The sequence below is a fragment of the Malus sylvestris genome, chromosome 7 (assembly GCF_916048215.2).
Source record: "Malus sylvestris chromosome 7, drMalSylv7.2, whole genome shotgun sequence".
NCBI classification, from domain to species: Eukaryota; Viridiplantae; Streptophyta; class Magnoliopsida; order Rosales; family Rosaceae; genus Malus; species Malus sylvestris.
Window position 1 is genome coordinate 18,159,621 of NC_062266.1, and position 12,509 is coordinate 18,172,129.

Genomic DNA, 12,509 nt, shown 5'->3' on the forward strand with positions numbered 1-12,509 from the left:
AGTTACTCATATCATCAAGGGCTATTCAATCACGTTTTACCATTAATGTCGACAAAGTAAAGGGTTGGTCAAATTGGAAAGATGCATAATCCATTTTTGAGAGCCACTGAAAAATGTGGAATAAGGAAACCTATAGTAAACCCAAATGGTATTCTTGGGTGCATGTGATGAAGTGAAATAAATCACTATGGCATAACGCTTCTTGGTAGAGACATAGTCTACTATTGTAGGAGCAACCACATTTTTATAAGTGCAGTGTTATTTGAAACGTGAGACTTCTAGCATGTGGAGACTGCATAATACTTGAGATTTTAAGTTTTGATCTCTCTCTCTCTGAGCAATTTCATAAAGAATAGAGTGCCATGAAATTCTTTATCAAAGATTTCAAATGAAGAGCATAAAGCTCAAAATATGTACTCGATACCTATTCTAGATAAATTGGGTATAAATTGCCTCAACAAGTACATTTGTTAGTTTGAACTGAATTATATTGTTGCAACATACCCTTAAAAGAGTTAAGAGTTTTAGTATGACTCTTGAAGAGCCTTCAAGGATATTTGTACATATAATTTACATTTACCATGGAGCTTTATACTAATCTTTGTTTATTTTAATTCCTAGTTTTTATTTTGTATTTGGTCTTTCTCAACTGCCGATAAACTTCCCACTTCCCCAGGTCAAGCCCTAACCAAACTTAATACTGAAGCACATTACTTCACACTTGACAATGATGACTAGTCGAATCAAGACCATTAGGAGGAGTCACTTATTTAGCAAATTTATTCATCAAAGGGAATCTTCAACAATATGCTATAATGGACATACAAGCGCTTTGTGCTCTTTTCCCTTCAACTAGGTTTTTATCCCACTAAGTTTTTCCTGTCAAGATTAATTTTAGAGAGGCAACATTTTGCGTGCCCAAAACCTTATCAATGTTTTCTAAGTTGTGCTTGATTTTTCTCCTTTGCTTTGGTTTGTCCCACTGGTTTTTCCAAGCAAGGTTTTATCGAGGCAACTATTATTGATTGGTGAACATCCAAGGAGGAGTGTTGCAAATATTATTCATTATATAGCTATTCACCTTTTGGGTCAATATGTAATCCCAATAGTTGAACACTTTTCTATGTAAATCCTACACCAGTAATAGGTACAAAAGGTGACAAATTAACCTAATTTGATCAAATTATATCAATTAAGATTTAATTTCCTATTAAAGATTTTGATAAAATTAAAAGCTAAATTAAATAATTAGCTCAAGTTATCAAATCATAAATTTAATCCCACAAATCACGGGATTCATATTGGGATTTCTAAACTAAGACTCAATCCCTTGCCTATAAATACTATGTTCATTTTCAAGCTATGAAAGAGAGAAACGAAGCAAGTCCAATCCTTTGGAGGAACTAGAAAGCTCTCTTGCCAAAGCAAACTCCAAACTCACAAACACTCTTGTGTTCTTCATCAAACTTGTGGAGAATCAACGAGCGCAACAAACACGTTCCGAATCATTAACCACTAAAACCGAAGATCGCCCACCACATGACACTACTTGTGGTCCCAATTTGTTTAAGATCAAGTCTCGACGGTTTTTGACCAAATCACATCCTGGTTCAAGATCAAGTGTTTGGCACCATGGGATCAAATCTCAATATTGGAAATACAAATTAGAGAAATATTCTTTTAAGAGATTACACCATAAAAATGTAACCCTAAACATTCATTAATACAAAAAGTTGTTTCGTACACGTGTCTTGTTTTATTTGATGTAGGAAATCTTTTACAACTTTGCATTTGCATTGTGTGCAGAAGAGGCTGTGACACACCCCAACTCGGTATGTCCACTAGGACTTCGAATCGAACTGTGCTGGCCGACACCTGAAAGGTGATGAAGCCATAAAGTGTAGTGATGTGGAAAATGTGAATAAATTTAAACCTAAAAGTGCCTAAAGACAAGAGTGCGTTGTGAGCGGGAATGAACCCATTTCATACTCGACGTCATAACATAAGTAAAGTACAGTAGTATGGGTAAAGATCGTACCTTCAGAGGTAACCACCTATACTGAGATTCGCCAAGAATCCTCGTCAATACAAACTTTCAGCAGCTAAAACCTGAAGGGGCGAAAAACAGAAGGGCGAGTGGGCAAAAACAAAATGTTTGAAAACACATTTCTCTTTTCTGAACATAATAACCCCTCACTGTAAAACCCGTATAATTTCCCATAAAATAGTAATACATACGTATGTAGAAATCATGCTCGAGAGTAGTGAAAACCAAGTATATGCCATGTCAAGTATTCCAGCAATGAAATAAGTAAACCAGGTGAAATAAATCAATGTAAACTGATATGTCAGCCGGAGTCACCTAACGTGACCTGTACGGCTGAGCCTATAGCTCATTTACCAATTCCTGCACACGAGTTGAAACCACTTAATGTGGTATGTACGACAGGGCTGGATGTAAATAAGTACTCTCAAGTGCTACGATCACGTGAAGGCTATGCGAATAATCGCGGGTCACCTACGAGTCGGACCCACCTAATGTGGTATGTACGATAAGGCTATGCACCAAACTTGGATCCAAGGTGAGCGTGCAGTGCAGGAGGTGAACATCACGTGAACGACTATGCCCTGGCCACGAACAGGAGCACTAACACGGGGGTGCTGGATAATGAGCATCTAAACATAACCATACACACTGCAATTACTATCATGAATATGCACTCACCTGAAGCTTACCTGGGCATCCGCAGCGTCATGCAATAATATGTATATCTATACTAATGCATATACAAAAATATAATGCAATTGACATGACATTTAAAAATGTAAATCCATTTAAAACCATTTCTGGGAAAATGGAAAACATATATACGTATATATAGAAAACCAAAAGCCTACTCACCTAGAGTCTGCGCTACAACTCCCTAGTACAAATATCGAGGCGTCACGAACGATCGGTGCCTAGAACAATTATCAACCCACGTCTCATAATCCTTATCAATAGAACATGTAACTTACATAAAACACATCCCCAAGGACATTCTAGAATGATTTGAGACCCATTGACCAAAAGTTAACCGTTGATCAAAGATCGACAGTAGGGTCCATAACCCTACGTAATTCAATCCGGAAGATCTGCATCTCAAATTTGTGATCCATAACTTCCAAAGATCCACATTAGTTTTCTAGAATAACATACTAAAATCTTACCATGATCCGACAGTCGGATCCTCGCCAATTGCCAAAATTAAGTGGCGGCCGACGTTTTATTTTACGAATTTGCAAATCCAATTTGGGAAGATCCGTACGTCGAATTCCCGATTTGTAAGTTCCTATGGTCCTGAAATATTACGTGCTATAATGTATTAACATTTAGTGATGATCCAACAGTTGGATCGTCGATTTCTATACTATTCAAGTGGCGGTCCTTAATGAAATTTTGTCGGATTCTGCAGATTTTGCGGATTTCCTAGGCAATCTTTAGAACTCCATATCTCACTTGTTTCTCAACCAAATTCGACCCATAATATACCAAATTGAAGCTAGAGAAGTGTAGAACAAAATTATACTTGCTTGGAGTCCAAATGGTCGTCAGAGATGGCCTGAAAGACTGCTGTCCGCTGGAAACAGGGAAATTCGCTAGACTTTTTGGGTAACATTTCAACGTCCATAACTTTGTCAATACTTAAAGAAATCAAGTGATTCAAAATGGAAATCATAGTTCTCAACGAGACGAAGAGATTGGTACCTTGCACGACTGATAAATAGCTATGGTTTGGCCGTAAAAAGCCTCGAAAGTGGCGGAGGTCGTCGGAAACTGGGTAAACTTTAAATCGTTATAACTTTCTCATTTCTTCACTAAATTAAACAATCCAAACATGGAAATTTATCTAATCGACGAGAGGAATCGATTTATACCTGTTTTGAGTTCAAAAGATGGCTGAAATTGTTTGAAACTGAAGGGAAACCCACGACTCCAATGAAGGTTCTTGAAATGGCATTTGTGCACAGTATTCCGAGAAACCAAATTTTGATTCAGGCTTATAGGTCTGAGGAGAGTAAGAATATGGTGATTTTCAAGTCGTTAATTCATCAGGAAGGTGGATTAGTACTTAAGTGTCATGGGTAGGGAGTTGAGGGTGAAAGAGAGATATGTGAGTTGAGAAGAGAGTCATGGGAGAAAGAAGGAGAAGAGGAAAAGAAGAATCCAGAAAAATGGGGATCAATCTGTGGGTCCCACGTGGCACACAACCAATATCACATGTTCAATTGTCAATTTACCAAAATGCTCTTGACGTTTAAAGGTTCGTAGAGTCTTCGTTATAACTCCAAATTATGCTCTGTTTGCGCCTACGCGTTCGTAGCGACGAGTACTACGAGGATACGCCAAGAAAATGAGTCTTACGTGGCACGACATGGCAGTCAACAAAAGTCAACGTATTTGCCTCAAAGGGCATTTTTGTAAATTCACTTATTAAAATTATAAAAACCGTAAAATTGGGAACGGGCCGTTACAGGCTACGAGTCAAGTCACTTCACACTGATGAGTAAATGAAAGCCACCTACTCAACGGCGGAGGTAGTAACAAGGCTAGGCTGCGCTTTAGCATAGGGAGAGTTTTAATTGTTTGGACTTAAAAATACTAATAGTTTAGACTATTTTATTATTTTTAATTATTATAGCCCACCCAATAACTAAAAGTTATGACAGTAAGACTACTTTTAGAAAAAGAAAGAGTTAAAAAATATTAAATAAATTGTTTGCTTTAGTGAAAGTTCTAAACACGTTTTCTAGGTTTGCTAGGGAGTAGTCTATAAGCTTTAATATTTTATTATTTATAGATTTCCTAGGGAGTAGTCACACGGTTTTAAAAACTAGGTTTTAATATTTTATTATTTTAGGTTTCATTGGGAGTAGTCACACGGTTTTAAAAACTAGGTTTTAATATTTTATTATTTTAGGTTTCATTGGGAGTAATCACACACGGTTCTAGGTTTTTAGGAGTAATTATTAACTTTTATTATTTTATTCATTTTAATGAGTACTTACACGTTTCTTAATACTGTATTTTTGGCTTTTGAAGGCTATAATAGTAGCCAATTTTTTCACTTTTCATAAAGCTTTGGTGATATTCGTGTACAATTCATAGAAACTGAGCCTACAATTGTGAAAGTTTATTGATTTTTTTACTACTTTATTCTTAATTCTTGATGAGTTTATTTGTTTATTGTTTGAATTTTAAGAGTTTGTACTTGAAAAGTTCAATCTCAAATTTAATATATTTTTTTTCTGATAGATTTCTTAAAAATATAATTTATTATATAAACTTGTTTATTGTTTTTCAATTTGTTAGGTCAATGTCTGTTAAGAGGTTAAGAACTATTGATTCATTCTTTAGAAAAAGAGATGATGATGATAAATTAGAGAGTGATATACCTTTTGCATCTAATGATATCGCACCAGTATCAACTGAGCAGCCTCATGATCCTCACCAGACATCTAATATAATTTCTTACTTCAAATTTGATTTCGTAATAATAATTTTAATTTAGCCCACGCAACAAATAATTCCTGGCTCTTTGCCCAACAACATAAGCACGACAAAGTTAAAAGCGAAGAGGGCACTGCAAAGATCTCAATACGTAGCATTCAAAGAGTGATTTATTCATGTTGGAAAAGGCCCTCAAAAACTAAATATCAAGAGATCAGAACAAACAAAAGAAAATTCTATGTACAGTGCAACATATCAAAACTTAAAGGGTAAATTACATTTTTGATTTGATTTGCTTGAGAAAGTTTCATATGTTGACACATGTCACTTTTGATAACTCATTCAATTTTGATGAGTCACATCTCATGTGTGTAATTTGTGGGACCCATGATGTGCGCCACATAACCTTTGCCGGGTCAAAATCTAATTTGTTGATGAACAATTATTTCGCCGAAATTTCAATATTTACAAGTTTGGCCATATTCGTAAGAAGTGATGCACAGATTTTCAACTCCGTTTTCTACATGGCGTTCCGGTGCCCGAGGGTGGGGGACATGGGGGGGGGGGTTGCATGTGGGGTGGGGTGGGATGGATGTGCTCGGGAAGAAGATGGGTTTTTTTTTTAATAGGATAAATTATTATAATATTTTAAATGCATAAAAAATTAATTTTTTGCCACATGGCATTAATTTGGCAGCTACGTCATCAATTAATGGTTTACTTAACGGATTTTCTAACGGATGTATGAAATTGAAATAAAATGATAAGTAAATGTATGAAATTGAAATGTTTTAAAAATGTTGTAAGGAATTGAAATTGACCCCAAACCTGAGGGGGTAAAATGTAATTTACCCAAACTTAAATTTTAAACAAAATTTGGTAGTATAACTGTAAAAGAAGAGAGATATTCAGTGTGCTGGGACGCAATTGGTACACCAACTGTTATAATACAAGTAGTTAGATACTTGAGAAAAATAACTTTCAATTACTTGTATTATAACACTTGGTGTACCAAGCCGTATTTCTAATATACTAAAAAGTTTCTTGTAAAAGAGACTGTAAGGAGAGAAAAAAATACTACAACAATTTAGAAAGACCTAGCATGCATGATTATAATATAAAAGGCATAGGTAGCCTATTGGACCAAATGTTTGAACTACTATTTTGTGCCTTTGTACTATTGAAGTTCCCATTATCATGGCGGGTTTTGAATTCCATCATGAGATTTTGGTTCCCAAGAGGCTGGTGATTAACTGGTTATTTGAAAAATGAACAGAAGCTCTAGGATTGTTTCCAACCCAAAGCAATCTCATTCTGTTAATAATATTCTGAAAATTTTATGATGCTCCGGATTATCATATACTCTAAATTGTTAACCGTTAAATATTTGTCATTGTATCTTTGAGCAATGATATAATAGTTAAAAATCTCGGAGTATATAGAGTGCCCGGAGTATATACTATAAAATCTTATTTTCCTAATCTCATATCAAGCTAACTTACAAGCTAGCTTCTGGCCTAGCAAGGAAGCAATCTTGATGTTTCTCACGTTGATTAATATTACATACGTTGCTCAAGAAAAATGTAGCAAATTCTGGCCACATATTGTTGGGCCATAGCGTAATGTTGCATGAGGAATTTGGGGGTTTTTTTTTCTTTAAAAGGAGAACAACTGATGGTAAGTCACGATTATCCATTCCTTTCGAATTAATGGTTTATTCCTCGATCTCCATATAGTTGGCAGTTCAGACAACTTTCTTAGATCCACTTTATTGATGGTCTATTTCTAGTACAAAATATGGCACCCGTCGTGACTTGAAGTCATGGCCAAACCGTGTTCATCGCCTTTGAGTCATAAACCAGGACTACAGAACCACCACGCTAAGGTCAGGTTCACATGCTATAAATTGCACTCCACTAATCCGTGCTACGTACCATTCCATCAACATTAAATTTCACAAGAAGTCACATCGCTAAATATCGTTAGTGATGTAACATAATGTTAATCTCATTACAACTCTTGGCATACCCGGATTGAAATTAAATCAGTTTCGTTGGATATATGATTTTAAAAGAAGGATTCGGAATGTTATATTTGCTAAAATCTTAGCACACGGACTGTAATAGTCTAAAAAATATCACTTGAACCTTATATCATGTGAACCCTAGATTTGGAATCGCTCTTAGACCTGACATTTCTTACACGACAGATTCACCCGACTCGAAACTACCCAAAAATAATGAGTTTCGGGTCGGCACGTTACAAACCCAAAAAATTTGGAATCGCTCTTGATTATTTATTTATTTAGAATATATTTTTTCTTTAATGGATAATGGGTTGAGTCATTTTACTGTTAATATTGGCGGGTCTAGTGCGGGTCGGGTCATATTATCCGTTCATTTAAAGGGTGTCACACGAAACCACCGTTAAGATATTGGGTATGTCATGAGAATGACATGAACACGAAAAACACGACATTCGGACCCAAAATTAATTACGTCTATGAATACATCTATAAATATTAAATACTGACACCAAGGTACCGTTTGGTACGCAGACGGGACGGAACAGGACGAGACGGGACGGAACAGATGATTTAAATATTGAAAAAGATAAAGGAGAAATTTTGCCATAAAATGTCATAAATTTGTGTTCCACGGATGTGGAACGGGTCGTTCCAAGGAGAAGAGGTGGAACGAAAAATTAGCCAAATTTCGTCCCATGGGACAACCCGTTCCACAGTTTTTAGGCGCACCAAACGTGGGACGGAACGGCTCGTCCCGTTCCGTCCCGTCCCGTCCCACGTACCAGATGGTACCCAAAGGAACCACTGGTACCAATTAGCAATTTTTTTTTTTGAACTACCAATTAGCAATTTAGGATTACTATGGCTTCCCTGTTTACCAAGTCTTGTTCTAAAGTTGTCATTACCTTCCTACTGATTCTCCCATTTTCGGTTTCGAGGTCGTTCGCCGGGCGCATTGTGGTTTATAGGGGACAAAATGGAGGGGAGGGCCCACTAACAGCAACATGTAACACAGGAAGGTACCGGATTGTAAACATAGCATTCCTCTCACAGTTCGGCAATGGCCAGACCCCTCAAATCAACTTAGCCGGGCACTGTGAACTCGAGGCCTCTACCGTTCAATATAAGTCGCTCACAAAATAACCATTTGCACGCTAGCATGCTATTTGTTTCCTCTCTGATGAGTTTGGAGTTGAGTTTTGATGTGGCTGCACACTTGCATTAGACAAATTGAAAAATGGATATAATTACTACAGTTAACAGAGTTTCACAAGTAAAATTCATAACACTAACACTGCTACAAGTGCACTTCGATTTCTTCTCTTATGACTAATAAGAAACGTTTACAAGTTCCTATGAAGAAAATTCACCTAACCCAAAAGTGCACAAACAGAATTGTTCAGGATCTACCAAATCCATTGACGATGTTGCTGCAAATCTGAGCACTGTAATATGAATCTGAGTACTAGTCTTTGCTTTGTACCAATCATCAAAATCTTGGAGCTGCAACAAAACAAAAATTTTTATGTTACCTTAAGTAATCTAGTTCCATTTCAAAAAAAAAAGCCATAAGATTCACATTAGATATTTTCTAAAAACACCTCAGTGTCAACATTAATAAATAATAACACAAGCCCGTAGCCACTTAGTACTACAGTCTAGTGGTATTCCTCTTCACTTATAAGTGAGAGGTCTTAGGTTCAATTCTCGCCAAAGGCGATTTTGAACCACAAATTGTTAGCCCATTGTGAGGCTTAAGCCCAACCCCTCCCCCTTAGCATGGATAATTCATTTGTTCAAAAAGAAATAACACAAGCCCATAAACTTTCCAAACAACTCAACCTGGTTAAAAACCTTGAAATAAAACAGCATTTGGCAATTAACAGTACTTATGTGAGTTTTTTGGTATCTAAGCCTACCTCCACCTATGGTTGCTTCTGGCAACCTCTCAATTGAATACTTGTGTTGAGTGATGTACATGATTGGCACACCAGGGACCTGCACTTAAACAAGCAAAGTTATGAGTTGTTCCATTAAAGCCGGAGTGTCACTTAAAATGGTTCTAAATTGCTATTCCACCTTTCTGATCCTTCGCTTTAAATCTCGATCGCATGTAGCAACAATGTAGCATTTGTGCTGTACCCAACAAGAAGGTCAGTCGATGTCAGTCATAAGAATGCATCAGAAAATTTTGATAAGCTGCGACTATAATTGCCAGAAGACCACAATCTGCTTAGTAAATTTTGCCAGAACGTTAACAGAAAGAAAGCATAGACAAATTTGACAATCAGATATTGCACATCCATTCTATGTAATGTACAAACTTTGAAATCCAAAAAACATAGTCTTTAGACAACTGCTTCAGAAGAGAAAATATATTTTAAGTTCAAAATCCATCTAACTTTCAATATATCGTTTTACAAACCAAGAAAAGAAGGAACTGATTTGATACAAAAAATTTCATTGGTTTCCCATTTCTAGGTTGTTCATCGTCAACATTTCACTAATTTATTCTTGATGAGATTTCCATCCCAAGTCTAAACATTTGTGCAGTCTCTTGCTTAAGTTACAATGGATAAAACTTGTGATAGCCAGATACACTGTAGCAAGCTATTATTATACAAATTTTACACCCCTACAGTTGCAAAACATCTGCCATTATAGTATAGGCGATACCTACCATAGTCCAATTCCTTCTCAGCAGGATGGATGCAATTTGTGGCTTTTCACAACCTCAAAGTTTCCTTTCTTATTAAGAACCCACTGAAAGACAATTGTTTGTGAAAAGGGATATGATAGTTGTGCTCATGTGCCTCTCAAACGCCAAAGGTTGAACTTTGGCAACTTTGATAGGGATAAATCGAGCACAGCTCAGCCAGTCTATTTTGGATAGTATTTTACCAACTGAAAACAGGAAAGTGCAGTTACTGGGTGTAAATTTTACCTGGGTAACTCTTTCAACAATACAGTCATCAGCGTAAGTCCCTTTATGAGTGCAGAGTAGTCTCTCAAAACGAGGATCCTTAGCAATCCTGTCGGAACGGAATAATTTCTTTGTTAGTAACACAATCTTTTGGTGAATTGGAGCATAAATTATTAATGCTACATAATATATTAGTTATCTTACAACCTGACAAACAGGAAATTAAAATCATAATTGAAAAATTAGAAAATGTAAAAGGAAACAGTATAAAATGATGAACAGGACAATGAACATTGATATTAGAGTAGCTCATGCATATGCACATCCAACAACTTCAAACCTTCTACCAAAGAAATAGAAGAGGTACCAAAGTTGGGAACATACCTCAGAGCCACACGATATTTCTGACCTAACTTCTCGAGCTCTGCCATTACACAATCTGTGATACAAGGAGTGCCTACCAATTCAAAAGATACAAACAGATTGTTATAAAAACAAAAATTCCCAAAACGATATTTAAGCTACCAATAGAGGAGCATTTGCAATCAAGACGTGGTCCAGATTTCTCGTAATGGAATTTATATAAGTGAATAAACGAGTGATTTAAGACTCACATTTTGCGTATAGGCAATCCATCATTCCCTTCTCCAAATCCAACTGCATAAAGTGAAGGAGAAAAATAGTCAAACTATGGCCACTACAAAAAATTTCTCAGTTCGAACCGATACCTTTAGCTCATCAAAAGAGCAAAATGTGATTAACCTCACTGAAAAAAGTACACCATGTATCAAGATTTTTCAACCATAAACACGCAGCTGTTTATAAAACCTTCCGTTGCGAATCAAAACAAATTTGTGTAAGACGATTATATGTACAATGTCAACAATTAGTATTTAAACACTAACCTTATTCTGGATAGAGAAATTGATGAAGTTGGTATCAACCAAAACCCGGTAAGGCGGTCCCAAAGCAGTGTTGTATTTAAAGAACAGCGCGGAAGAAACATTTGGCCTAAATCACAACCAAACTAATTATGCGAAACCAATAAACCTCTAATTAAAAAACTTAAAATAAACATTAAACTCAAAGCAAACCTACACATTTCTGGGTAGCATTTCTTTGGTGAGATCCTTCTTGTTCGGATTCAAAACCGCCTCTTTGTAGCTGAATTCAAAACACATAGCAAATGTTGAATAAATTTCCAACTTTTTATACAGAAAAATGAAGAAATAAACACAAATAAGAAAGAAATTGTAAAAAGTTATTACCTTTTAATTGCTTTGGAGGTGACCACCTTCTTCATGACTGCGAATTTAGGGCTTTTTTTAGCTCTCCCCATCTTTTCAGTCGCAGAGCAAACCCAAGTTAACAGATTTGGGACTGCGCAAAAACCCTAAACTCTTTTTCTATGAAAAGCAACGGTTAGTCAGGGAGGGAGGGAGAAGGAGAAGACGACGATAAATTAGCATCCAACATGTACCCTACCGTGGGTTTAAACCTACATTTGTTCTTTTTTAGTAGAACGGCATATTTTTTAGGATAAATTACATAAAATTACTTTAAGAGTCATTAACAGTTTCATATTTTGTCTTTTAAAAGGTTTCAATGTCATACATTATCTTCGAATTTGTTGTAATATCATACCTTCCATTAGTTGTCTGTCAATTCTTTTATTAAATGGTGATGTGGCTTGAGACGGAGCCCACTTTCTATTAAAAAAATTAATAAAATAATAATTTACCCTTTAAAAAGAATAATTAAAAAATAAACAATAAAAAAATAAAACCCAAATCACCATCTTCCCTGACCTCCCTTCCCTGCAACCCATATCCCGTCTTCCTTAACCCCACCTCTTTCTTCCCCCTCCCATTTTCCCCAAACCCACCACGCACCCATCCTCCACCTCCTCCTCCGCACCCACCCTCGCACCCACCTTGCAACCTATCTTCCCTAACCCCCCATTCCCTGCAACCCAAATCCAAAACTACTTCCACCCACGTCATCCTCCTCTTTCTCCTATACAACCCCTAAACCCTAATTGCACCCTCATCTGCAAGCACTCGTCGTCG

General features: G+C 36.4%; 1 protein-coding gene across 2 annotated transcripts; it reads right to left on the reverse strand.

The window, feature by feature from the left end:
* Window positions 1-8,738: 8,738 nt before the first annotated feature.
* Window positions 8,739-11,922, reverse strand: LOC126627934 (uncharacterized). 2 transcript variants are annotated; one of them, XM_050297500.1, is made up of 9 exons: window positions 11,709-11,918; window positions 11,539-11,604; window positions 11,346-11,451; window positions 11,055-11,097; window positions 10,825-10,897; window positions 10,462-10,549; window positions 9,597-9,653; window positions 9,437-9,515; window positions 8,739-9,020 (listed from the first exon to the last, which is right to left on the reverse strand). In XM_050297500.1, exons 1-9 carry the CDS (start codon window positions 11,777-11,779, stop codon window positions 9,007-9,009), a joined length of 597 nt encoding a protein of 198 aa, XP_050153457.1. In that variant the 5' UTR covers window positions 11,780-11,918; the 3' UTR covers window positions 8,739-9,006. The 2 variants fall into 2 exon arrangements, 1 of the variants encoding a protein (XP_050153457.1); XR_007625176.1 differs by lacking the exon at window positions 8,739-9,020 and adding an exon at window positions 10,198-10,280 and having other exon boundaries at window positions 9,483-9,515; window positions 11,709-11,922.
* Between the last annotated feature and the right edge of the window lie 587 nt (window positions 11,923-12,509).

Excerpts from the sequence above, each read along its gene's own strand:
- LOC126627934 (XM_050297500.1), bottom strand. The coding sequence starts at position 11,779 with ATGGGGAGAGCTAAAAAAAGCCCTAAATTCGCAGTCATGAAGAAGGTG. Across the intron at positions 11,098-11,345 it reads ATTTCTCTATCCAGAATAAG|TTGGATTTGGAGAAGGGAAT; the intron begins GTTAGTGTTTAA and ends CACTTTATGCAG. Across the intron at positions 10,550-10,824 it reads AAATATCGTGTGGCTCTGAG|GATTGCTAAGGATCCTCGTT; the intron begins GTATGTTCCCAA and ends CCGTTCCGACAG.